A 26,571-nucleotide genomic window follows, 5' to 3' on the forward strand; every position below is an offset into this window, starting at 1 on the left:
ACACACACACACACACACACACACACACACACACACACACACACACACACACACACACACACACACACACACACACACACACACACACACACACACACACACACACACACACACACACACACACACACACACACACACACACACACACACACACACACACACACACACACACACACACACACACTAGCACAAAAAGGGAACATTTTCAGTTTCATTTAAAATACTTGAAACAATCACTATGAAACCACCTTTGGAAGTCTAGTCCTTCTAGAAATTTCACTTTGAAATGTAACTCCAGCTCTAAGTTCATTGGTCCCAGAGGCACATACACGTGGCTAAAATAGCCTAAAACTGGACAGTCAGGCGCGAGGAAAAGCAAATGTGTTAAATATATTAAATATAACATTTTCTATTTAAAACTAAAATCTTAACATTAATTGCAGGATTGCTAAAGAACAGCATCTGCACTGAAATATATCCAATCATAAAAGAGATCTAAACCGTTACTTACTTTTACATTTTTTATTTGTTTTATCATAGATTTAATAGATCCTGCCATTTGAAATCACAAAAACTAAATTCAGCTAAGCCAGGAGCCAATAAAATCACCATGGCTGAAGAAGTTGCCAGAAGCTGCATTCTAAGAGGAACATCAAACCTGGGTCCAATAGTCAGAGCAAATACTTTTTTTGATCAACTTTTATCTGGAATATATCTCTTTTGCCACAGAGGAACCAAGCGCCAAGAGGTTAAGTGAATCTCAGGCACTTTTCACACGTTTCTGCAACATGACTAGCGTCAAAACCCCTGAATGTTGTTACAGAACTTTTCTGGAGAGTGACAAATCTGTGTAGGAAAGGGAGGAAATTGGTTAAAAAAAAACTGTTCCCACCATGGATCATTGTCTGCCCCAAAGACAGTTTTATCCTTCCACTAGGTGTCGCCAAAAATCAGGAATATACAAATGCTATATTAATATGTCAGAAACAAGGACATGTATTAAATAATAAGATTGTTTTACTTTCAATTATTTTAAATGACGAGGATGTTTTAAAGCTATATTCCCTTAAAACAAATAGGGAGACATTTCTCTGTACAATTAATTACATTTTCATGGAAAATCTCATAAAATAAAGTGAATGTATGAAACGGGCTTGGCTCACACTATGTAATGATTCTGAAATAAAAAGTAACCATGCTCCTGCTGACGACTCACATGAAAACTGAAAGCACAACAGACAGAGATTATTATTTTTTTTTTAAAGTGTTTGCAGCGAGTATTGTCACCCAGGTCTGACAGGACTGGAACGGAAAGAGAGGTGGCTAGTCACTACAATCATGGTCACATTGTGCTCATTTTCTTTGATCTCTCTGTCTCTCTCAGTTTCTTCTGTCCCCAGCAGCACTACGTCCCACCTCCCTCGTCTTCTTGCTCCTCCATGTTTTTGCGCGCCATCCTCTCCCTCCTCTCTGCCAGACGCTGACATCGGGGACAGTCTTTACCCGTCTTGAAGCAGCTGCGATGGTAGCACGCGTGGCACTCTGGAAGAAAGGGAATATCACAACAAAAAAGAGTCAGTGACGCGACGAAGCATTTACAATACAAACGTATCAGAGAGAGCAGCGTCTGCCTGCTAAACCAAACAACTGAGCACAAACATTGGACCTGTTGAACCAGTTCACTGACAGTAAAAGTGTTTTATCAGAACAGCCTATCACAGTCAGACATGACGGAGGGCGGGTCAGGAGGAGAGTATAAAAGAGGCAGATGTTAAAGGCAGCAAGGCAGAAGGCAGGAGGAGGCAGGTATGCCAGGAAGCCGATATCCTGGGAAACACACACACACCACTCCCTAATCCTGTTTGGACGCATCCCGTTTCTCCAAGAGACCAGCAGTGTGCTTTAAAACTTTTCAATGTCTTAACTAAAGGCTCCAACAGACATGACTGTATAATCAATCTGAAATAATTTATGAAATGATAAGATGAAATAAAATGAAATGAAAGATGAAATGACAGGCAACTCAAATTTGAAAAAAGTGTTTATTTCATGTTGACATGAAGATGAAGTTTAAATAATAGCAGGCAGATGTAAAATCAACTAAAATAATAAATAACACATTCATTCGGACACATGTCTACCATACTTCCTTTTGCAAAAGCCTAAATAACTTAAGAACAATCCTATAGGCAGTGTGACACCAGGTCAATGTTTCCTCTGAGCTGAAGGACCATTCTACTTGTACATGAAACTTACACTACTTCTGCGAATTTCAAGCTTAAGTAGTGATTGGGTGGAACCAAAACAGACTCTGCTGGCTCAGGGGGAACACGTGTAACAGACAACTTTTACATTACGTCCAAGCTGAAATGAATGACCAAAGTTGAACTTTTAAGAGTTGTACATCACGTTGGCATCATCAGCCATTCCTAAGGCCAAGGCGAAAGTGCTACAAACTCATGTGCTCAGAGACAGTACAGCTACAGTAAGCCACTGACGACAGCTTCAATATCATTGAGCTTAACACGCCAGCACCTGCAGTGTTTCCCCCAGCGCTTTATAGCTAAGGTGGCCGCCTTAGCAACGCCAGCCTCCCGCCTTGACTACCAACCGACCCCCCCCAAAAAAAAAAAAAAATTATTTAATTTTTTTTTTTTTTTGTGCTGCACAATTAATGTACTAGCAAGCGCGATGTGTGTGTTGTGCATGGTCATAACTGCGCGAAAGGCCGCGATTTGCGGTAAAAAGCATGTGTCTCCAAGCGTTTCTCTATCAGCTGCTCTGTGTCTGCCGCTTTGCGCGCGCGCGCGCGCGACCGTACCGCACCGCGCGCGACTACGGCATACACGCGGGAGAGTTAAACGAGCAGAAGCAAACCGAGATTTAACTGGTGGCGATAATAAACGCAGTGCAGTTCTATGGGGATATTTAGCTGAACAGAAAGAAGTGCTCTGCAAAGCTAGAATAGTTTAAGACTCCACATCACTGTGGCAACACAACCTATCAGCACAGAGAAAAGTTTGAAGAAGGCATGAGAGTGATGGCCCAGGCAAGTTTCAGTAAGTGTTTACAGAAGTTCCAAACTAGGCCTACTGTCTTTGAAATGCATTTAGTCATTTTAAGGGGAAAACAAATTGTATTTATTATTTAAAGTTATTTTTCAAACAGCATGCTAGTGTAGGCCAAGAAGATTTATTTTCTGAATTTGTAATGCTGCTTTATTTTTATGTTTTAAATTGGGAAATACAAGTTCCAAAACGACCTCTGTATTTAAAAATAAATCAAGCAAGTAGGCTTAAAATAATCATTAATCGCACAACAGCCCCCACCCAAAAAGGAACTTTAAAAAGTTGTATTTGCACTTTGATGTGCATACACATGTTAAATGTATGGTCCATTATTTGTATTTAGTGTGTCTGTATAGTATTGCACCAAAACAGTAGAAGTTTTCTTTAATTGTGCTTTGTACTGTCTGTACGTTTACACATAATTTGTACCTGCACATAGCAAACAAAATTGCACAACTGTAAGGTCAGTGTCTGTTTTATTTTTGTATTCAAATAAACAGTTGTTTATTTCTTTACGGCGCATTGGCATCTTTGAGCAAAATACCCCTAAAATTTTCGCCGCGGCGCCGCACCTCCCCTGACACGGGGCAGTGACCACCTTGACTAAGACATTTTCTGAGGGAAACACTGACCTGTGAAATCAAAGCCACCACCCAATAGCTGCCATGTATCTACTCTCCACCAGTTCTGCAACTGTGCAAAAATAGCAGGACCATAACGAAGAAACACCAACACCACTATTGTGCAAGGAGCTCTTTGCCAAGTGGGAACAGAACAAGAAAATGTCTAGGAAACCAGACGGATAAAAGGTTGTGAAATGTTTGAAGAGGGAAGCAGATACAGAAAAGCAGGACTGTACAATTAATCTGAAAATGTTAAAACATTTCTTGGAATAGCTTGGGCATTTGGGAAACAGACAGTGCCATTGTCCAATCTGTCAAGTAGCTAAATATGAAGCTAGAGCCAGGAGGAAGTCAGCCAAGAGTCCAACTGTAATTTAACATGTTTTTATACTTAGGTTTTTTGTAAGGATTACCAAAACATAGCATTCTAGTTTGTGAGCTTTAGCGGTGCAAACAGGAAGAATTTCAGTCTTTATGCTACACTAACCAGTTTCTGGCTCTAGCTTGATATTTACCATAAAGAAGTGACAGGTGTATTAATCTTAATCTATTTCCAACAAAGCGAATATTTGCATATTTCCTATAGCATTAAACCGTTCCTTTAATTTTACTTAATTACTAAAATACAGTTATACAGTGGGCACACAGTTTATTGTAAACATAACTGCCGAGAAGTTGTTAAAAAGATGCACCTACAACCAAGTATTTAAAATCTGCAGGCTAAACATGCTGCTAAAACATGTAGAGAGGAAAAGTAGAACCTCCGTAAACCTCCATACTTTTGCTTGACATTATTAAACTTAAACCCTCTTATCCCTCTAACTTATCAATCAGTCAGTATCTTGACAAATACAAGAGACTGTTTTCTCTGGCAGATCAATCAAATACTGACCTTTCGTCACTTAATGTCGTCTAACCTGGCTGATTCTAATCTGACTTGAGATCAGGTTCTCCAATTGTTTGGGATTTAAGGACACAGCATTTCTTAGCTTTTTGCAACTTGAAGTACTGTCTACATTAGCCTTCATCAGTCTCTGCACTCTCTTCACCCTCTGCCTTGCTCTCCTTTTCAGTCCCTTCCCTCATCTTCCCGCCCCTGGTGACTCTCCTGGCTTTGCGAGTTTTACGACCTCTCCAGTTTGTCCTGGTTATGACGGGTGGCTCTCCTTGGCCTCCCTCCTCCGCATCTATTTCCCTTTTCCCGTCACTCTCCCCACTTCTATCCTGCTCCCCCGCGCTCCTCCCTCTGGAGAGAACGGCCAATTTTAAAAGTGTCAATTTGCCGACATTTTCCACAACGGATGTTTCTAGGTCAGTTGCTTCAGTTTGGCCTTTGTTGGAAATTTTACCATCTTCCTCCGCTACCTCTACCCTCTCCAAAGATCTTTTCACTGACTCTTCCACTTTCACTTCTGTTTTCCCTTCAGCCGTTCTCTGTCTATTTGTGAAACCCTTTGCGAGACTCGCTAGGCCTGACAGCATCCAGCCTCTTTTACTCTCTTGCCCTACCTCATCTAGACTTTCCATGCTGCTGCCTGATTCAATGTCACTCCTTTCTCTTTTTGAGATGCCCTTCTTCAGCCTGTCTAAGTGAAGAACATTTGATAGGTTGACCATATCCCTTTTTCTATGCCCATTTCCACATTCCTTACTATTCATCTTTTCTTTGCTATACAGCTCCCCATGTTGAACATTTCCTCCCTCTGCTCCTCCTTCATTTGTCTCCTCCTCCTCCCTCTCTGACTCCGTTCCTCCCGTCAGCTCCTGCTCTCCCTCGTTGCCTTTACTCGAGGAGAAAGCTTTCGCCAGTTTTCCAGGAACGAAAGAGTGAAATATCCCCCCTCTATCCCGTCTCTCCTCTGCTGTGTCAAGCCTTTCACGATCTGCACTCTGTACGGCCTGACCCACGTCTAGATTTAAATGCTCCCCTTCCCCTCCCTCCCCCTCTCTCCGGTCTCTAGACAGGGCTCGCGCCAGCCTACGAGGATGGGAGATCTTCCAGTCTCTCCAGGACAGTGTAACAGAGGGGTGGTGGGAGGGGGCTCTCGTGCCACCAAGGCCTGCCACCTGCAGAGAGGGCTCACCTTCGCAGCGCTGGCACTTGTTCAGCTGGAAGGGGAAGATGATGTCTTTGTCGTTGCCGCAGAACTCACACACAAAGCCCTTCGCCTGGCACAGCTGGAGAGGAGTGGACAGATGTTTCCATTAAAATTGGGATATTTGGTGACATGACAACAGCTCGCTATCACAGCCCACTTCACGTCTGTTTTATCACTGGAATAAATTATCTGTAAAAGCACTCCATGTTATAAAAAAATAACAATGATAAGATAAGAGATGGGCCATTGTTCACTTACCACACAGCCAGCTACGTGCATGGTACCAAGTTTAAGCAGCTCTTTCATGCGGGGAGCCATTTCCCCGTTGCGCACCGCAGTGAGGTCATTGAGGGAGAAGAGGTGAAGATCCTCGGTCAGATGACCAGGCAAGCTGTCGAACTGGTCCAGTACCCTGAGGTACACACACACACACACACACACACACACACACACACACACACACACACACACACACACACACACACACACACACACACACACACACACACACACACACACACACACACACACACACACACACACACACACACACACACACACACACACACACTGGGGATTTCAGTATTTGCAGTGAGGATACTTTTGTACACAAAGATTTTGAAATGATTGCGAAACTTTAAAAGAAAAACATACACACAGTGTAAGAGCCATTGACCCTCTTTCTTGTTTGTTTGTATTGTTTGTAAATGCACTACTTGACCGCCAGGCGGCGGGACCGTACCGGATGGATAGGTTACTAATTAGGTGTAGCAGACGCCAGCCGTGCTTGCATATCAGGAGGCAAAATAGTTTTCGACCGTGCTAAGGGAGCTAACAGGTCAACAGTGTATTAAGTCGAATGTTCAAGTCGTACTTTAAGTATATGTAAATAAACCATGCATTATGAACTACTGGAAAGAGTGGACATTTCGTACGTTAACCAAACTGTTAACTAGAGGCTATAGGCACGCGTCAGAACAAACAACCAACATGCAACGTAGTAACTTACTGGAAAGCCGCTACACACAGAAATAAAAAAACAAAAACATCTTACTCTTTAGCAAAGCGACAGGTCTTGAAGAGGTTTTTCATGTGAAACAGCTGCACCCGCAGAACCTACAACAATGACACAATGGGAATATCATTATCTTGATACATTTACATCCACTGACAAACACACAGTCTAATACATGGCAGAAGGATCAGGAAAGCCTTTTCCAGAAGTTACAGCATCTGCGCTGTAGCAATGTTTGATATTTAGTGTCCCCGTCAGCTGAATGAGAAGGACAAGTTTCATATTTTCCCTCTTTCTATTTGCCAGTAGGTCCGAGCACCTTTAAAAACAACTCTGTACCAAATGATCAATCAATGAAAATGTTTAATGCGGTCTCACCCTTTATTCAGGATACACACACTGTTATTATGCATGTTAATATAATGTTAACATCACATGCACAAAATCAAAATAACATAATATTACACATTTAATATAATTAGCCTGACTCTTGTTTGAAAAATAGCATTGTGGTTTTTAGACTATCAAGCAAAAGTGCTTGAAACTGGTCATCACGGGGGGGTTTCAGTAGTTACTGGTCAAAACTTGCCACAGCCAAATTTGCAGTTCTCAGTATGTTCTAACTTCCCACCCGCTGCTGCCTGCGTGCTCACCCTGACGGCCTCCAGAGCTTTGTTCTTCTTGTACAGGCCACTGTTGATGTCGTTGGGGTTGAACAGCGGGTCTCCAGCGATCTTGCTCAGCAGGTCCCGGGCAAAGTTGCTGACATAGTACTTGCTGAAGTCCCACTTCCTCAGCACTCGGCCGGGAACCACCGCCTGGGCGTTCTCATGGCAGCACTGGCAGAAGTAGCGACCGAGGTATTCACAGTAACGCAGTCGCTTGATATAATCTGGTGTGTAGACAGGCAGCAGAAAACACCAGAGGGTTAGGAGTAAGAATTTAGAATGACGTTGTTTCTTAGAACAAAAAGTAAAAATTATCTCTACATAGCGTATCTATACATTAAGGGAAATCACACATTTTTGGGCAGGCTGACCAAGTCAGAAATAATATAGTGTAATATACGTAGTTACACCTGTTAAATCCGGTAAAATACAAAAAATTATCTGCTTTTACAGAAGTATTTCTGGGATTTGAAGGTCATACCTGGGTCTATGCGGGTGCCACAGCCAGCGCAGCGGTAGTTCTGTTTAGCCACAACTATCTTCCTCCTAATAGACAAAGAAAATGTGTAGGTAACGTACATTTTATTTCTTTGCACTTTACTTTAGTATTACCATGTAAACATCTGGTCAATGATCAAATTCCCTCGTGATTTTTCTCTACTTATGACATCAATTGCAGTATGTCCGTCCTGGGAGAGGGATCCCTTACTTTGTCGACTCTCCCTGAGATTTCTTTAAAAAAAAATGTAATCCCGGTAAAGGGTTTTTTTACTGGGAGTTTTTTCTCAGCCGAGCTAAGGGTGTAAGGGCAGGGTGTCATATTGTATATCATATTGTATGGAATGTAAAGCCCACTGAGGCAAATATCTATTTGTGATATTGGGCTATACAAATAAAACTGATTTGATTTGATTCTTACTTTTATTAAAAGGGAACGTACAGATTTAGAAATGATGAACTGGGTCAAGGATGGTCTATGATCATTATTAAATAACACAAACAGTTTTATGTCAAAACCACCTACTTAGAAATACAACCATATTTCAGAGCTCAAAACATCTCACATTACAGCGATTTATGATGGCCTTTCGCTTTTGCTAGTTTGTGTATATGAGAATCAGAAAATAAGTATTAAAAACTATTTCAAATTTAATTCAAGATGATATTTATTTTTTGAACCCGAAAAGTACTGCCTTTAGGATTTAAACTCCTGCAGGTTCACCGGAACAATTCTGCTGTAATAAGCATTTCATTAGCAAATACCAGAGCTCCATTGTGTGTACGCATCCTGAAAAAAGTAACAACAACAAGTGAATGGCGGATTAAACAAAATAAAAGTTATTGAGGGCAGGTAAACCCTGGTGTGGACTGACTTGGGAGCGGGATGAATGTTGAAGATGATCTGCGGTCGAGGCGGCGCCCACTCCAGGTTGCCTCGGACACGAATCCTCAGCTTGTAGATGTCTGCATGTTCGCCGTCATCAGGCGAGATGGGCAGGGAGTCAGGGATGGGCAGCAGCTAGGAGAGAGCAAAGAAGGTGAGTGAGTGAGTGAGTGAGTGAGTGAGTGAGTGAGTGAGTGAGTGAGTGAGTGAGTGAGTGAGTGAGTGAGTGAGTGAGTGAGTGAGTGAGTGAGTGAGTGAGTGAGTGAGTGAGGTCAAAGTACAGTTGTGTAGCGAGGAGAACGGGGGCCTCTACGGATTCTCTTTTTTGCATAGGAAATTTCCTTTCCTAACGAGATGACCCGGAAGTACTCGGCAGATAGGTGGTTTGAATTCTCAAAATGCTTAGGAAAGGAGCCTCGATGCATCCTTTAACCCTCCTTTAGCATAGGTTACTCCTGACCAACCTATGCGAAAGGAAAGGAGATAGTGGTTAAAGCAACAGACCACCGCCGGAGTTTACCGACTCTACACAAATAGGAACGAGAGGTAAAACAGAAGAGAGGAGAAGAGAAGAGAGGAAGATTTAACTCGGCTAAAACAAAATACCCCCCGGCCCCATAAAGATAATAAAGACCTCATAAAAGACCAACATCATAATAGTTATTTTCGTAGCACATAATTTACACCATAAGAAAATAAAATGCCAACTTCACATTTAATGAAGATTACTGGGGGCAATTAATTTCAACATCAACATATGTGTAGCCTCTTTTTTTCACATGTGAATTGGGATTCAAGTGGCCTTAAATATTCCCCTTGGCCAAGTCCAATCTAAGTGATTCTCATTCTGTTGGCGACAACCTCATTAAAATCAATATGAAAAGAACGCATGGATCAAACGAGCGCTTGTTGTAGTCCATTTACGGAAAATAGTGTTGTTTCACGCTAGTGACTCACGTCAGCAATACTCGCCGTCGCGCAATGACGTCGGTTAGGAAAAGTGGAGTCGAATTAATTTGAAACAGTGCTGTCTTTTCCTATGTTCGAAAGGAGGCACCTTACATCTCTCCTTAACCCCGATGACGTTTAGGGTGAAGGCATAGGAAAGGAGGCTTAAAGGTTAGGAGATTGGACTATTCGTAGAGGCCCCAGGTATTCTGCTAAAACCTTCACTTCAGTCAGATGGTGTACCTTCTGTGGAGCGTCGTGTTCTGGGACCAGCCATTCCAGCTCCGACGCTGCAGGAAGCTGCATGCCCTCAAACTGCCGGAGCAGACCCATGGCTACTGACTCAGCAGAGTTAGACTGGAGGAAGGATGGAGAGCTGAAAAATACACAAAGAAAGACAGAATATATTTTGAAAACACTCTTTTTTTCTGTTTGAAGCTAATTCACAAATTCACAAAATAAAAAATTGGAAACTTGCTCATTTCTATTTGTTTTTTAGATGAAAGTCACAGGTGAAGTCTTTCACCAATGCGTTATTAATTTCTGTGTATGTTAAGTGAGTAAACCTAATGTACTGTCCATATTTCACTCCAAAGAGACCAAAGCAATGTGGCTATGCTACTTACATGGACTCTGAGCTGAGAAAAGACCTGCCGCTGGAGCTTACGCTGCGCTTAATGTCTGCATCTGGAAAACACAGCAATAGTAAAATAAAAAGAGATTGAACCACTTAGGAGCAGTGTACGCAGTGCAGTAGACCTTTAGATCCACCGGTCGTTGATACTTTTACAGATTTTATGATTTGTAGAATTTGAAATAACTGCAGATGGAGGAATTTGTCTGGACAAAACAGTTCCAAAGCTAAATGTCCTAACAGTAACAGGGTGGATGGTGGAAAACAAACTCTCCTTGAAGATACTGAAGTACATGGTTGATATTGAATGTCTTTAAAATAACACATATTGCTTTGATTGAATTCAAGCATGTTTTAGATTCAATTAAGGGGGTAGCATGCAGGATCGCCAGAAGGATTCAAAGAAAACAAAAAGCATTTAAGCAAAGCCATTAAGCAGAATAGGTTTGGTAGCAGCAAATATCAACATTTTTGTTTATTCAAATAAAATAGTGGTTCGATTCGGAGCCCTTCTGATTCACAGTCAGGCAACGTTCTTATGAAGCATTTAAAAGCAGGATGAGCAAGTTAGTTGCAGCTGCTGCAGGGTTTTAAACAAATGACCTGAATAGTCTGAGAAGATCATTTGCCATAATCAGTCTGATTAATCTCTAAATTTGCAATAACAGTTTGCAAACAAAATTCAGACTATTGCAAAGGGATGATATTTCAGTGGCACACGTCAAAAAGCAGTTGGTGAGCTGTGTTTGAGATTAAGAGGAATATTGAATCGCTAACATTGGGCAAGACATTTTTTTTCCTTCCTTTGCATAATCAATACCAAAATTGCCACAAGCAAATGGACACTAAGGGGGGTTTTCGCCAATTGTTAGAAATGAAGTTAGTAAATGCTAATCTAAAGAGTTTCCTTGGTGCCAATATCTTGACAGAACTGGAGCTTTCAGAGGGCATCCAACAATCATTAAAAACTTGGTTGTGGCGGTCAAACAGGTAGAACATGTTAGCATGGGACACGTACACAGAGATATTTACTGCCACAGAACTATCAATTTGTATTTTCCCCTGATCCAGTATCAAAATGCAATCACGCTTGATTTAAGTTTAGTTCATTTCTTTTAGATTATTATGATTAGTTTTACTGATTTTGTTTAAATCTTACAGGATGCAATTAAGCATAAATAATTTGGGATTATATAAGGCTGGACAGGTGCATTCATTATTAGTTTCAATGATCTTAAACAGTCCAATATAAACTATAAAAGGCATTACAACCGATTTGCATACATTACATTTTATAAATATCAGAATATTGCCATAACCAAAATCCGAAGCAATATCTGGTCATATAGTAGTCAGTAGTGTGCCACTGATTAAATCATCATTTGCCATCACAAATAAAGCATACCAGTTTTGGAAAGAGAGACAAATACTATTTCACCTAAAAGGAATAAAAAGGTGGAAGGGTGTGTGAGCAGCAGCAATCACACCTCAGTCTTACTGGAATTGCATTGGACATAATGAATAATGGGGTGGAGTGAGAGATGAATGACTGAATGAACTAATTAATGAATAATCCCTGTAGTCACAGTTGTCCTTTTTTAACTCGCTCATCTCCTCCCATGAGCTTCTCTCAACGTTATCAGCCACAGGCACATTTTTCCTACCGCAGCACCGAAACCACTGAGCAACAAGCACCAATTCAAAACAGGCAAGTAAGTGCACAATTCAGCTTAAGTTTGGATGCAGCTGGCTCGACTCCCAAACTGAAAATTGCAGTGCTCCCTGCCCTGTTTAGATGGATTTCTTAGTAGGATTCCAAGGAGCAAGACGAAAAAATAAACTTTTCTACTTTTATAACATTCTACCAACAACTGAACAAAAAAAGGGAAATAACGTGTAATTGACAGCTGATCAACTGCCTAATACAAATTAATTTAATTGAAGTAGTTGGCCTCAGCACAGCAAACATACAGGCCTGGATGGTTTTCTACCTATCTTTTATCCATCATACTGATGATTTCTGTACAAAATGATGTACATTTCCATTTAACAGGTACTTCCAGACCCTCCTTTTGGGCCAACGGGTACTATAAAATAAATCATAAAATTCACCCAAAACCAAATGCTGACTGATACTGCATGACCTCAAGTGCATCTACATATAGTTATGCAGAATCAGAAGTGAAAGTCAGCCCATGCATTTACCAAAACAAAAAGAAGCGTACACACCCTTTTAACAAAGTGAATTTGTCGATTCCTAAACAGTCTTTGATAAGAGTTGTATAAACTGGAAGATTAAAACAGAATCAATCAGTATGATTTAAAAAAGACAGAACAATAAGCTATAAACTGTATATGGCCTGTTAATGCCATCCAGTTGAGCAGGAAGGATTAAGGGCAGAAATTCTCAGTTTGGAGTGGAGCCATCAGCTTCCTCTCCACAGTAAACAGCCTGTGTGTGTGTGTGGCTGTGGAGCCTGGCCCCGCCTGTCTAGCTGCCTGCAGATACCTGAGAAGAGTGAGGCCAGTGACAGGGAGAGGCCGTTCTGAGACACCGCCAGCAGGGACTGACCCTCGCAGCCATCTGAGAGACAAAAACTAGCACTCAGCACAACCGTCACCACAAGCACAAACATTTTCATCACTCCACAGAGCTGTATGTCGGTGTCACAGGCAAACATATAGTGAACCACACCGAAACACTACATGTGGGGATCATGCAGTTTTACAGCCCCTAGAGATAAAAAAAAAAAAACATTGCATGCTCTCACCGCATTACTGAGAAGTGCAGTTGCACACAAACACAGGCAAACAAATTAACACAACTGATATATAAAGAAACATGCAAATATGAGATCCCACAACCCAGGATAAAGTATCAAAGCAAAACATGATCAGATTTATCTGCATGATTAGATTAGAAAACAGAATTTGACATCTATTCAATTAAGTTGGAGGAAAATGTTTCAGAATGACTTAGTGAACTCTTCCTGCAGTACACCAAGCTTTATCAGACCGAACACACCCTATCAAGTTATCACAAACATAAATCCTGGATTTGCAGAGTGTAAGGTGACGGTCTGTATTCATAGTAACACTAATAAAAATATTTGACAGTTCAAATAACTGCAGGCTATCATACTGCGACTTTTGCACTTTCATGTTTATGGTACATGGTCAAATGTGACATGCTTGGTGAGCAAGATGAAGCGACTGAGATAATGAGGTTGTGAATTATGACTGGAACAGACACTATACCATTCACACGGACTACTGTATTGATGGATTTGTCAGATGATTCCTTCACGTTTCAGATGTAATAATAACTATGGAACAAGTATCTAACTAATTGTACATTTCTGAGAGTCAACACCAGACGCAAAAAAAGATGCTAGCGGAACAAACGACTGCCCTTTTGCAAATCTTTTCTGTATGTTCCCTCATTCCCTCTCTCTACCTCGTAGTTCGCACTCCTCCACTTCCTCGGCCGAGTCGGAGTCGGACAGGCCATGGCAGGAATCCTGGGAGCTTCTTCTGGAGCCTCCGCTGTCAGTGGAGTGGAAAGCTGCATGACAGAGATCAAAAGTCAAAAACTTCCCATCAGAATATCACAGATCCAAGAATGACCCGTATGAGGAGGAATGTATAGAAATTATTAAAACAGTTAAATTTTAATTTATTAATGGATTGTCTAGTCTAATGGACGTTCCGATACATTAATGGACAAAGCTTGTCAAAATCTGAAAGTTGGGAAGTACTTTGTCTGCAAAGTGGATGTAAATTATGGTTGAAAGATGGCAGGGCAATCATCAATGAAAGAGGAAAAACAATCCCTTTATTACTCCCACTAGGCAGAAATTAAATTTGACTGCAACATGGTGTAACTGTACAGGTGACTTCTCTTCCATTTATCAGCTTCCCACTGCTACTGTTATCTTACTGTGCTGGGAGCTGGCGCAGGGTGGCACGCGGCTGCGTCGGATCTGCTGCCTCCGTAAGCGGATCTTCTGTTTGAGCTGCTGAATCTCAGAGTCGCTGTCCACCTCCTCCTCGCCGTACTCCTGCTGACGTCGCAGGTTGTACTTCATCAGCTCGATGGCAGCAATGAGGGACTCTGAAATGCTGAAATGAGCGTTCTCCTGCAGAGCACAGAGAAACTTATGAATCAATCGGAGAAGGAGACTCGTTTTTATCTATTCAGTAATGTGAGTAAGTTCCAACACCTTAATCTACAGAATTGTAGTACAGAGCACCAACACTCATCTGAGCTAGTCATGAGATGCACTGACCTTCTCCAGGTCAGCACAGCTGCCAAAGTCCTGCTCCGACAGGTAGCTGATGAGGCTCTGACCCTCTGAAGGCTTCCTGAACATCCCATCTGGTACATTGCTGTTCTGGGACCCATCTGAAGACACCAAAATACATGGACAGAAAAAGTACATGACACCAAAAAACATACAACGGAAAAAGTAAAGACGAATTGTGTTCTCTGCACTTAAGTATGTTTCTGTTGGATTTTTAATGTAATCTGTTTAGCCTTTCGAAATAAATTATTGGTTTAGAAATCCATCTGGTTAAAACAGTACAAGTAAAAAGCTATTTGCATGCTATCAGAATAAATGATTGTCCTAGACATAAATTCCCAGACAGATAAGCTGAACTTCATGTTGAATAGTGGGGCCATTAAAACATCAAGCATTCTATAACCTTCCTGGTCAGGTCTATGGATCAGCTGATTTACTAGCGACGTTCCCATTGAGCATTCCTGTTTGTTTGCTTTTGCTCACATTTTAGCTAAAACACCTCACAATCACAGGAGCAAAGTTTATTAAACTATTGCGCGTATTTTAAAGCGTAACAGCAGCTACGACATTACAGCAAAAGTGCATATTTAAGTATCCCGATCAGAAAAATCTGAAAACTCACGCGACTCCATGAAGAGGGAACTGGGGGTGCTGGTATCATTGCGCTGAGGTGAGAAAGGGCTGTAGTCCTTCATGCTGCCATCTCCTGACGATTCTAAGAGACAGATAGTCCATGTTAAGGGCCTGTTATCACCTAAAAGGCCAGAATAACTCAAACAAATACAGAGTTCCTTAATATGGATAGGAAAATGTGCCATCGTTCATACAAAAAGCAAGTTAATGCCCGTTTCCATTTTATCCATGTCTTTGTGTCAAACAATGAATACAATCTATGGAGGTCAGGTCAGGTGGTTCATTGTATGCATGCAGAAACAAATACGTGACTGCTGACCTTTTCAGAAAAAAAAGAAAGAGAAGAGTGATCCAATTATTTTATTTAGTTTGAAAATAAGCTTATGTTATATTTATTTACTCCATACAGCTGAACTTTATTTGCAGTTACATATTTTATATGTAACAAATACAGGAAAACGTCATTTTCACTAACTCTGGGAAATCCTTAAACGCAAACCCACAGTTTGTATCTAACTTGCATGATACTTTCATTTAAACACTGAATGATTATGAAAAATGTGTAGGGATGCAATGGATCACAAAACTCATGGATAGGATCGTTTTTTCAAATCAACAACAAACAAAGAAATATCTTAAAAATAAATGCTTGTGAAAGTGTGAAAGACTAGTATGGCAGCTATTACTGTACTCTTGTATTACTAGGACATCTTACATTGCTTGTAAAATAAATACAATTTCTGTTAACAAGTAAGTATAGCACAGTAACATATAACTTACATAAAGAATAAATCATCCAAATAGTTTTTGAGTAATGACACCTAAAGTAACCAAAAGGTGTTAGACTTACCCCCGGTCTCCCCTACAGAGAAATTTTAAAAACATTTATTGAGCAAACTGCAATGCAGTGCTCTATTTGTGGATGGGTATGGGAGGGGGGGGTCATGGCTATGATTTTATAATGTAAAGCACTATGCTGACTTTTTGTGTATGAAAATTAATATAGGAAATATAGTAAGTTTGATTGGATTCTTATGACTCACTGGGAAAGCTGATTATGATTTGTTGCTGCCTGTTCTTTTCCAATCTGTTTCTGTTGTCTCATCTCTTTACTTACATTTCTATTAAAGCTCATTGTGTGGTGTTTAATTAGTCTAAAAACTTGGGGATATGAAAACTACACGGGCAACAAGCGCTCCCAACAGCATCCGCGAGCGGAAAAGCTACATTGCGGCGACGCATGTGACGGGCATTAGCCTGGCCTTCTCTATGCATTGGTGCATGCCAAAAAGGGGTGATCAGTATCAATTGAGATCCGTTGCACCACTAAAAATGTGTGAATTCAGAAATGTGAGAGGTCATTCGACCAATTTTACCTGATGAACATAAGCCAAAACAGTATCTTAAATTTTTTTTTTTTAAAAACATTAAAAAACCAAAAGCACGTTATGATCTGAAGGCAGGACTTGAAATGAGAGGGATGGAGAGAGTTCCTCAGCATGCAGAGGAAAAAAGAAAGTAGGGATGGGAGAGGTCAAGTGATGGAGCACAGTGGAACTGCACTGCCAACCTGCTACGGGATCTTCTATTATTATGGTGATTTTTCGCTGTCCTCCTCCTTTGCGCAAACGGTAAATAGAGGGAGAAGAAAGAGATAGAGCAGAGGGAGAAAAGATTACCTCAAGCCAAGAAGGTGAACAGTGAGCAAACAGAATAGAGCGGTTAATTCAGAAACACTTAAAACCTTCAGACCTTCTGAGGAAAAATGTCACTTATGTCTTAAAGAGCTACAAATAAACATATGTATGCACTATGCAGGTATAGGTATACATTTCTCCATTTAATGCAAATAGTTTATCAGGTATGTTTCCATCACCCATGAGGAAGCTGAAGCCTCAAAATCCATCTTTGCCTTGAGATATAAATAAACCAAATAATAAACTGTTTAAAGCTCAAATTCACCATTTCAGTAAATGTGACATTCACTTTCCTGTAACTGAGGTGGCTTTGATTTTAAAATTACGTACCAAAAAGGTCAAACTGGGACTATATGCTCAATAATACCAAATCTGATGCATGGTTAAACATGCAGGAGGCTAACATTGCATTTTTGAATACACAAATACTTCAAAAGTACTTTAATAAAACAAAGATGTTGGCAGACCTTTTGAGTACACGAAGACTCTGATGTTCCTGCTAACACTTATTCAAAAGAAGATGAATGTATCAAGAAAAAATAAATCAAAACAGCCGCTACTTTCTTGTATTTTAATCTTTTCAATTCAGCATTTCTAATTCAAAGCAAACAAAACAAACGTGCACAATAGATGGAGGGGGTAGCCCAGCTATTGTCACATCATGAGTTAGCTACATTTACACTTACCATTCCTGAGTTTCTGATTGACACCTGCGTCGGAAAGGGAGCGTGTGTGTCCTCGGGGGCCCCGGCCCGGGCCCCTCTGGACCTCAGAGAAAGAGGAGCGTCGGGGCGGAGGCTGCAGAGACTCTTCCTGGGCGTCACCCTGATCGCTGCTAGGGGTGGAGCTTCGGGAGTCACGGTGACCGCGTTGCCCCAGGTTACCGATAGCCAGGTACTCCGGGCCGTCGTCATATTCGCCATCACCGGAGTCCCCCGCGGCGTCAGGCTTAAGGCAGGGCTGAGAGGACGACCCTGTGAGGTATATGCACGGGACGGAGACAGGGCCAGGAGGGGGCGTCACAACCCGCTCCATCTCCCCCACACCGGACACACACACCCAGGGAGCGCCTAGGCTGCTGGCCGGAGAGGTAGTGTCTGCACAAGAAAAAGGGTAGATAAGGTGAGGTGAATTGAGATAAAAGCTTCGTTATTTATATGTCACGTCCCTGTTAGTTTCTCAAGCTTTGCTGAATGAACAAGGTTAATCTAAGCTTTGAAACAATGTTCGAAAATGTTTAGGGAAAAACAAAATCGGAAACAGTTGTATCTTTATCTAGAGCACAGCGTTCAGGAGTTTTGGAGGCAGCATCGACACATTATTTAATAACTGACCTTCTCTACGAACAATCAGGCCTTTGTATGCTTAAGTCAGTCGGTCTATTCACATACAAACTGTAGTGCATTCATGGAGCCATCCCCAAACCCCACCCACCATGTCCCTGTATGTGCCCATTACGGAACAGTGACCATTTTCCTTCATTTGAATCACTGAAATGTACAACCCTCAGACATTAAGTCTGGTCCAACATTTAACTGTTAATGGAGATGTGTGAGAAAAACTATTAAAATATTTTTCACAACCCGTTACACGTTAACTACATTTGTCCCCATTCCCCATTTTCCTCACTTGTGGTGTTGCTGTTTTGGGATACAGCTCCCATGGCGCTCCCAGAGTTGTGGCTGGTGGCGACTGCTTCTCGGAGGGAGCAGTTGGAGAAGGTGAGTCTGCGATTTAGAGATTCTCCTCTGGGAGCTGAGTCAGCGCTCCTCCAAGCCCCTCCAGCGCCTGGCAACACACACAGGCTCTGGCTCTTCAACAGTCCCAGACATGATGGGCCCTTCAAAGGGGACAGCTGGTGGGTGACAAGGAACACAATTAGAAAAAATAAAAAGTAAAATACTTCTATATAAGGTTAAATGAGAAATACAATAAAGACCATAACACCACTCAACAAACATTGATGTCCAACAGCTGATTGCCATTGAGCAACAAAAAAAAGTCAAGTAATTTCAAGAGACCCACCCCGACTGTGTCTACTTGAGCCAGGAGTTTGGGGTTATTCTGCTCCAAAGATTCAAGGCACTGGAACATGGCGGTCACATGGGGCTCACTCAGCAGGAAGGCATCATCTGAGAGAGACAGAGAAAGAGAGAGAGAGAGAGGTGTGGAGATAAGATAATAATGAAAGAGTGCAGAGAAAGTTATACAGAAGGACTGGAGCAAACCATCAGGGAAATGGGGAGCAGAAAGGTCACTTTTAACTACTTCTTAGTTTGGTTTACATTTCACAACATTGAATTTTGACTTACCATTGTAGTATTTTCGTGTATGTCCTAGATGCCGGAGCAGGGGTCTAAGCTGAACTGAGAGCATGTGAACCTGCAAGCTGTGGAGCAGCCAGCGCTCGGCCTTGTAGCTTTCCCCCGCATTCTTCATCCCACTGCTCAGCACCGGCTCCAGGTGACTGAACTGAGGAAGGAGAGAGAGAGAGAGAGAAGTGAGGAGAGGAAGAAAGGAATGTAAAAGAGAAGCACATTAGGAGCAGAGAGGTAAGGGGGAAAGCGAAATATACTATTGATCTGTTTATTAGTTAAACGGCAAGACAGCCAGCATCATGGGCTCTTTGCTATTGTTTCTACAGCCTTGTTGGTAATCACACTGCTGTCCGTGTGTAAGACATAAAAAAACAATCATGTGATCACCTGATTACATCATGGCAATAGGGACTGTTCTTAAGCATGTATATCCAGGAAGTGCAGTGACTCTGTTGAGGCTGGGCATCTGATAGTGTGAACTATGTCAGGTAAGCATGCTGGCATGTATTGAACACTGCACATTACAGCTTTACAAAAGACAGAACTTTTGTTTTGTAACTATTTTGTCTTGCAAGCAGACAGCAACAACCACACAATGTATGAGCTTAATAACAGTTAGTCTCATGCTGTGGTGACTCATGAAGTAAACAAACAAATCTTCCATTTCCAAAATATAAAAAAGTGATCAGTATCCAAATATTATACATTGCTTGCTTTGCAGCCAGGCTTCAGTACTTTCCAAATTAAGAACAATGGTTTACTCTCAACAGAGTTAGAAGGTGTGGAAAACAAAGGCCCCTCAGTGAACTTAAGAAGTTCTCAAAGGCTTTCAACATTGTTTTAGGCTTTGAGGCAAACCGAGCAAAAATATGAGTCATTGTTAAAAGATAAATATAACTACTGTGCAAGACAATAATAAGAACCAGGGTAAGCCTGTTTTTATTTTTCTTAAGCTTCAAGGGCTACACGCTACAATACTGATTATATAGATGTAATTATTATATTTGCCAATGTTAATACTCTTCTACTTAAATTAAGTGTTTTATCAGCAAAGCCCTAATTGCTGATAGAGATTACTACTAATCACATGATTATTAGTGCTGCATTCCGGATTTTCCCACTAACACATTTTTTAAATATTCTTGGAATAACTAAAACTGTACTGAGTGTGTAAGTTCACAATTTAAAAGTTCAGGGTAAGTCTACCTTACACTGTTACATGAGATGTAACAGCTACCTAATCTGTGGGAGTAAAATACGTAGCGTAGCGCAAGGTGGCAATGTTAAGGCATTTGTTCACATGAATTTTCCTCCCATTGCAAATGGAAGAGCTGTGTGTGCTGACTAAACGTGCATCCTGTATGTGGCTAGTAGTGGCCTTACCTGTTCAACGTGCGAGGCGAGGTGGGGGCTGATGTAGCGGACACACCACACAAACGGCCAGTAGTCCCTCTTCTTGTAGTATACCTGCAACACAAAACCCAGCTGTTAGCATGACCCAGTTACTGAGAATACCATCCTCACTTAACACAATATGCCATTATGGAGAGCGTAAAGTAAAACCATAGTGTGATACTGTAGATTGTGGTTAACACCCTTGAATCCGCAGAGCTGGTGAGGTCGTGACACCAGCGTCAGACAATCCATTAAAATGTAAGAAAATCAGCCAAAATAAGGGGCAGCTTTCACTATGAAGGACCTCTTGTCACATTCTACCTCTGCAGAGTACATTAGAATCAGACAAGCTTTGATAAGTGTTGTAGTTTTAGAATATTTTACATTCCAAATCTTGAAAGTCCTGCGTCACAACCATGATATGTCACCACAGACTTACAATTTCTACGTTATTTGAAATGTTTCGATCATTTTATTTTCCTGAAGTAGTTCATACAAGCACCGATCATCAACAGAAAAAGATCACTATACATCTCATGGGTCTAGCATAAATTGAGGGAAAATTAATTTGTGTTTTTGGTGTCTGACGGTGTTGACACAAAATAAGGAATGGCAAGCAAAAAAGCCCATTTTGATAAAAAGGACAAAAGCTGGGAGGTTGTGTCAAAGCTTAGCTCAGTAGCTTAGTATATGTTGGATACATACATGTAATTTAATTTGCTTAAACATAGGGTTTTGTATTTTTTCAACATTGCACCCTGTTTTGTCCCACTTCTCAAGAATCACTGATATATTACATTTGTCATATATACTCCAGTTATTTCCAGTACTTATATTTGTACATATGTTATAATAATGTTCAAACTTACTTACTTATATATTTCGTATGCTTATTTCATATTGTTAGATTTGTATTCTTGGTTAAACCCTGTGGCCTTACGCACATTCTGTATACGTTACCCTTGTTTCTTTCACGTGTTTTTATTCTGAAATTGGAGTAACTGTAAAAAAACAAATTTCCCCCCCGAGGATCAATAAAGAATTTCTGATTCTGAATCAAGGGCTCCTTCATTCTCACTCGCTAACGGTTTCTATTGGACAAGCATGCATACTTTAAAAGGTCAAGGTTTATCAGATGCTTTCTTTAGATCTGCAAATTTGCCAGAGCTGGCTGGAGGTCACACAGAAAGGAATCAATGTATAGATTGAACTGAACTTCCTAGTGTTGTTTTGTTGTCAGCACTAGGAAGTGCTGACAATAAAACAACAGGGAAAGTGTCATCAGTGAGATCGCCTGAGTTCTGACCTGCTCGTTCTTCAGTCCGTGGCTCAGGATGTTGTTCATGTCCTTGTGGAGCCGCTGCAGGCCGCCGTAACGTGACCAGACGTTGGGGTTGTTGGTGGACACAAGGCCCTCCACTGTGGTCTTTAGGCTGGACAGCAGCTTCCAGTGCTCCCTCCTGTAGGGCAAAACAGGAAGGAGAGAGAGGGAGGGAGTTAGGAATGGGGAAGGCGGTCAAGAAGTGCTGGTTTTAGCAGTGTTGTGCCTTGAACAATTACTCACAGGAAGAAAAACATTCTTACCAAGAATACAATTCAAGTCTTCAGCATTTTAGTTACAATAACCTGGCTCTGAACTCGGTGACTAACTAGGAAGTGCTGACCATCAATAATTAATCAGCAGTATCATCACATCCTAGTATAAGACATGTACATGAATAGACAATAGGGCTGGGCAATTCATCGAACATTAAACGAAACCGACATTCCCCAGCTCTTAAGCAAAACTTTGTGACCTATAATGATATTTATGAGGCATATCTATTATTATCCAATATTCTGCATATAGGAAGAGCACTGAGAACTGAGCTCTGGCGTGTGTGTGTGTGTGTGTGTGTGTGTGTGTGTGTGTGTGTGTGTGTGTGTGTGTGTGTGTGTGTGTGTGTGTGTGTGTGTGTGTGTGTGTGTGTGTGTGTGTGTGTGTGTGTGTGTGTGTGTGTGTGTGTGTGTGTGTGTGTGTGTGTGTGTGTGTGTGTGTGTGTGTGTGTGTGCATGCGACTGTGTGTGTGCGTGCGTGATTTCTACCTACAAGTTAGAAGTCCTGTGCACAGGGAGTCAAACCTAATCTTTAAAACACAACTATGGAAAGCTGTTCCTCCAAAAAAGTGCTGGCTCAGATCCAGGATCTCCTCTTTATTTCAGACTATACTCACATCAGTGCAACAACTAGGACAAAATCTGCTGTTAGGGAAAACCATCATTTGAAGGTGTATTCATTGAGTTTGAGTTGTTTTTGTATGGTACTATAACTTTGGCCCCCCCAGGATACCAAATCTAGGAAACAAATCGGCCCACTGTGTTTTGTACAAGATAAACTTAGATAATGTCATCATGAAGCCTAAGTGAAATTGCCTTTATTTTTTTGTAAAAGCTGAGTGGATGTAGAAAATGATGAAAGGAAACGTTGTGAACGCTTTGAATAGCACATTTATGAACACAACAAGTCTCTTTTCTTCCAGGAAAGTGGCAGTGCTCAGTAACATCACGAGTTCGGCCACTGAGCTACCAACTAATCAAATCAAGTAACATGGAAAAAACTAAGCAGGCTGAATGTTACAGAACATTCTCAATGTACTGTACAGCCTGATGATGTATTTATGCAGCGTGTGTGTGTGTGTGTGTGTGTGTGTGTGTGTGTGTGTGTGTGTGTGTGTGTGTGTGTGTGTGTGTGTGTGTGTGTGTGTGTGTGTCATCATGGAGTGAAATTCTGCAAGGCTCAGAGAGTTTATTGAGGTTAACGAGTATTGTCTCGCCTTGTTTGTTTTTGTGTGTTAACCTCAGTATATGTTTACCCTACAAACAATATCTGACCATCCGATCTTAAACCTGCAGTGTGTAGAATTTTGGGTTTTATTTCCTAGCAGATTTTGTAGAAAGTAATTATAATATCCATAAGTACATTTAATTTAGTGCATAATAGCTGAAAAAAAAGTTTAGAATTATAATTTTTTCCCTTAGAAAGGGTCTCATATATGTCCATATTTCTGCATATTTTGGACCAAGGCATAGTGCCGCCATCTTGAAAGTGTCATAGTTGGAATGTCATCAGGTGCATTGTTTAAAATGTAGAATTGTTCTTGTCCTTGAAGGCCACTATAGCTTCTGTTATTATTCTAAAGGGGTGGGGTTACCCAGGGAGCGTTGCATTCTAGAACTTTGTAGAACTTTCTTAATGATGTCATATTACACACTGCACCTTTAAACAAAGATGAACTATAAAGTTATCCCTTGCTCATCTTCTATCATTAGTGTACATGACTGGATGCAACTTTCTGATACACTGATACAATATTGATGGTATCGGAGTGCACAAAAAATTCTTCCAGTATTTGTTTTGTCAACAAATGCTACTAATGTATGTGTGTTGGCAGGAACATTCCCTACAATTCCAGAGCCTCAACCTATCGATACAGATGTTGAGTGGACAAAGGTAGTTTTAAGAATACATTCTTGTTGTCTGTTTTATTACTATTATTGAAATCTGTTATTCTGTTTATGGGTGAAAAAAGCTTTTTTGTATTTGTATTATATAATGTATTGCTTTAGTGTTTGAAAAACAATCATTTCATTTCATTTAACTTTATTTATCCTCGAGAGACCAATTGAGGGGTGACCCTCATTTTCAATGACGTCGAGTTCAAAACAAATTCAAAACAACAATACATACAAAATATTCAATGCAAATACATCAAATACACAACAAGTGAAGAGAAGAGAAAAAAAACAATTGAAACATTTACAAAGTGGTGAAGGTAAGATTAATGTTGCTACAGATTTCTTTGAAAGATTCAGAGGCACCAGAAAGCCAGTCAACGTTAAAATCACCCATCACAATTACAATAAAAGTAGTGGTAAAAAATAAAATCTTAAAGCTCAACTGAATACCCATTTTTCAAACTTGTCTTTGACTCACTTAAAGATGTATTTTACTACTTCAGGCGAATTTTTCGGAGTCGCCTGAAGTAGTTAGGAATTTTTAGTCTTCTCTTGTTGTCAAGCACTTTTGTGAAACGTGCTGTAGGCTACTAAATAAACTTCCTACTTAAAAACCTACAATTAATATAATGTCTACTGTTACTGTCAGCTTGTTTAAGTATTAGTAAATAAATAAGCACTTTAGCTTGCTAAATCCCTAGTGTTTTAAAGCATACTATTCATTTAAAGTGTGTGCTAATACCCTGCACAATGTGAACTCGGTTTGACAGCTAGCGTTAGCATTAGTTCAACCTAGCCTATCTATGCAACCTAGCTAGGAGATAGAGTTAGCACTGTTAAACACTGTCTAGTAAATGCAATCAGCGGTTTACTTACTACTGTACGAATTTCTCAAACTCAACCAAACTTTCAGTGCGCCGTTTAGCAGTTGACAATTGGTACTGGACAAGGTGACAAGCTTCGCAGCTAAAGTTGTTTTCTCCTAACTGTCAATCCTTGACATGTCAGATTAGCTTAGCTTCGCTGCTAACCCTCAGCCGTCTTTGGTTGTATCAATTGGTGTTTTTAACTTCATAACATTATCGTAACGGCTTTGTCTAGGAGAAAAATAATTTTCATTACTGTTCATCATTGTTTACCAGCGAGTGGGTTCTCGGTGGTGCAGTTTACTAGTTGTGTTGTGTAACAGACAGTCATTATTTATCACAGCTAGCCGGGTAAGCAGCCCATCCTAGAATGTCACTCACCTGCGCTCCTCCGCCTCTTCCTCCGCGGAGGTCTCCATGTCCTCCGGGCGGAATCGAGTGCCGTACAAAGCTGCCAGCTTCCCTGATAGCTACGTCTGTCTTACTCAGGGGAAACCGGACTTTTCCCTGTTGTATGGTCTTAATAGTTACCCGGACATCGAGTCTTCCGCCGATCATAACCAGATCATAACACAAGCGGAGGCCTCATGACCATCAGGAGGTGGGCGGTGGCGTTGTACCTCCCTCTTCTTCTTGGAGATTTAACTGCCGCTGGCGTCGTTAGTGTTGCATTACTACCATCTTCTGGATCTAGCCACTTCCTACACTTTCACCATACTCCAGAAGTATGCTGTGGAATATTTTATTGGACTTTATTAATTGTGAAAGCAAAACAGTTTTGTAAAAGCAGAGAATACGTTAAGTATGCTGTTTAACCTGACAGGGTACACAAACAGAGCATTCAATTCTGTGTCTAGGAACTGAGACTGCACAACCTGCATTAGGCCTATCTGTCAATGGATCTGTTAATTTTCATTCCTTATAATAGCTCACTGAAGTCTGCACTTTTATCTTTTGACTTAACTTAAATTCCAAATATTAATTCCAAATCTAGGCTCATAATAGAGTTTCCTATGACCAACGAGGGATTAGCCTATAATATTGTGTGACATGGCAATCATTTGTGTTGGACAAAATTAATTTTCATAGCACTCCAGTATTGGCTTCCAGGTCAACCCTATGTTATCAATTTAATGTCTTCTCTCCAGGAATTAAAATATAGGCTAGTCCTGAATAACGGAAGTGTTTCAACTGTCTTTGAAAAAAATTGCCCTGTTTGAAATGAGTATATATTTTTTCTACTCAGTAATCATCCCTTTTCGTTTTTTCAACTGAAAATATAAAATTTCGTCCCCTGCATGTTCAACTCCATTTATTCGCAACACCCACATTTCCCTGAGGTGTACCATTTTCTACTTCACACTGGAAACTTCAAATTGTACCTCTACCTCAGGGTTTCTCAACGGGGGCGGTACCGCCCCCTG

The 26,571-nt window shown here is 40.9% G+C and overlaps 1 protein-coding gene across 2 annotated transcripts; it reads right to left on the reverse strand.

Moving 5' to 3' along the window:
• Positions 1 to 157: 157 nt before the first annotated feature.
• Positions 158 to 25,718, reverse strand: rubcn (rubicon autophagy regulator). 2 transcript variants are annotated; one of them, XM_080032616.1, is made up of 21 exons: positions 25,529 to 25,718; positions 22,093 to 22,246; positions 20,775 to 20,858; positions 19,386 to 19,545; positions 19,099 to 19,205; positions 18,703 to 18,928; positions 17,760 to 18,170; positions 15,366 to 15,458; positions 14,729 to 14,844; positions 14,380 to 14,578; positions 13,897 to 14,004; positions 12,949 to 13,023; positions 10,432 to 10,492; positions 10,049 to 10,181; positions 8,847 to 8,992; positions 7,955 to 8,019; positions 7,459 to 7,697; positions 6,845 to 6,906; positions 6,049 to 6,202; positions 5,776 to 5,869; positions 158 to 1,542 (listed from the first exon to the last, which is right to left on the reverse strand). In XM_080032616.1, the coding sequence occupies exons 1-21, from the start codon at positions 25,564 to 25,566 to the stop codon at positions 1,406 to 1,408; spliced, it is 2,862 nt and encodes a 953-aa protein (XP_079888742.1). In that variant the 5' UTR covers positions 25,567 to 25,718; the 3' UTR covers positions 158 to 1,405. The 2 variants fall into 2 exon arrangements, with proteins under 2 accessions (XP_079888742.1, XP_079888743.1); XM_080032617.1 differs by lacking the exon at positions 12,949 to 13,023.
• Between the last annotated feature and the right edge of the window lie 853 nt (positions 25,719 to 26,571).

The sequence above is a fragment of the Ammodytes marinus genome (assembly GCF_949987685.1).
Source record: "Ammodytes marinus genome assembly, chromosome: 8".
Classification (NCBI taxonomy): Eukaryota; Metazoa; Chordata; class Actinopteri; order Uranoscopiformes; family Ammodytidae; genus Ammodytes; species Ammodytes marinus.

What these genes read in the sequence shown, in the direction of transcription:
- rubcn (XM_080032616.1), bottom strand. Translation starts at nt 25,566, where the DNA reads ATGGAGACCTCCGCGGAGGAAGAGGCGGAGGAGCGCAG. An exon ending in TGGCACCCGCATAGACCCAG is followed by an intron (nt 7,698 to 7,954) that starts GTATGACCTTCA and finishes TCTACACACCAG; the next exon opens with ATTATATCAAGCGACTGCGT. An exon ending in TGCACGTAGCTGGCTGTGTG is followed by an intron (nt 5,870 to 6,048) that starts GTAAGTGAACAA and finishes ACTCCTCTCCAG; the next exon opens with CTGTGCCAGGCGAAGGGCTT.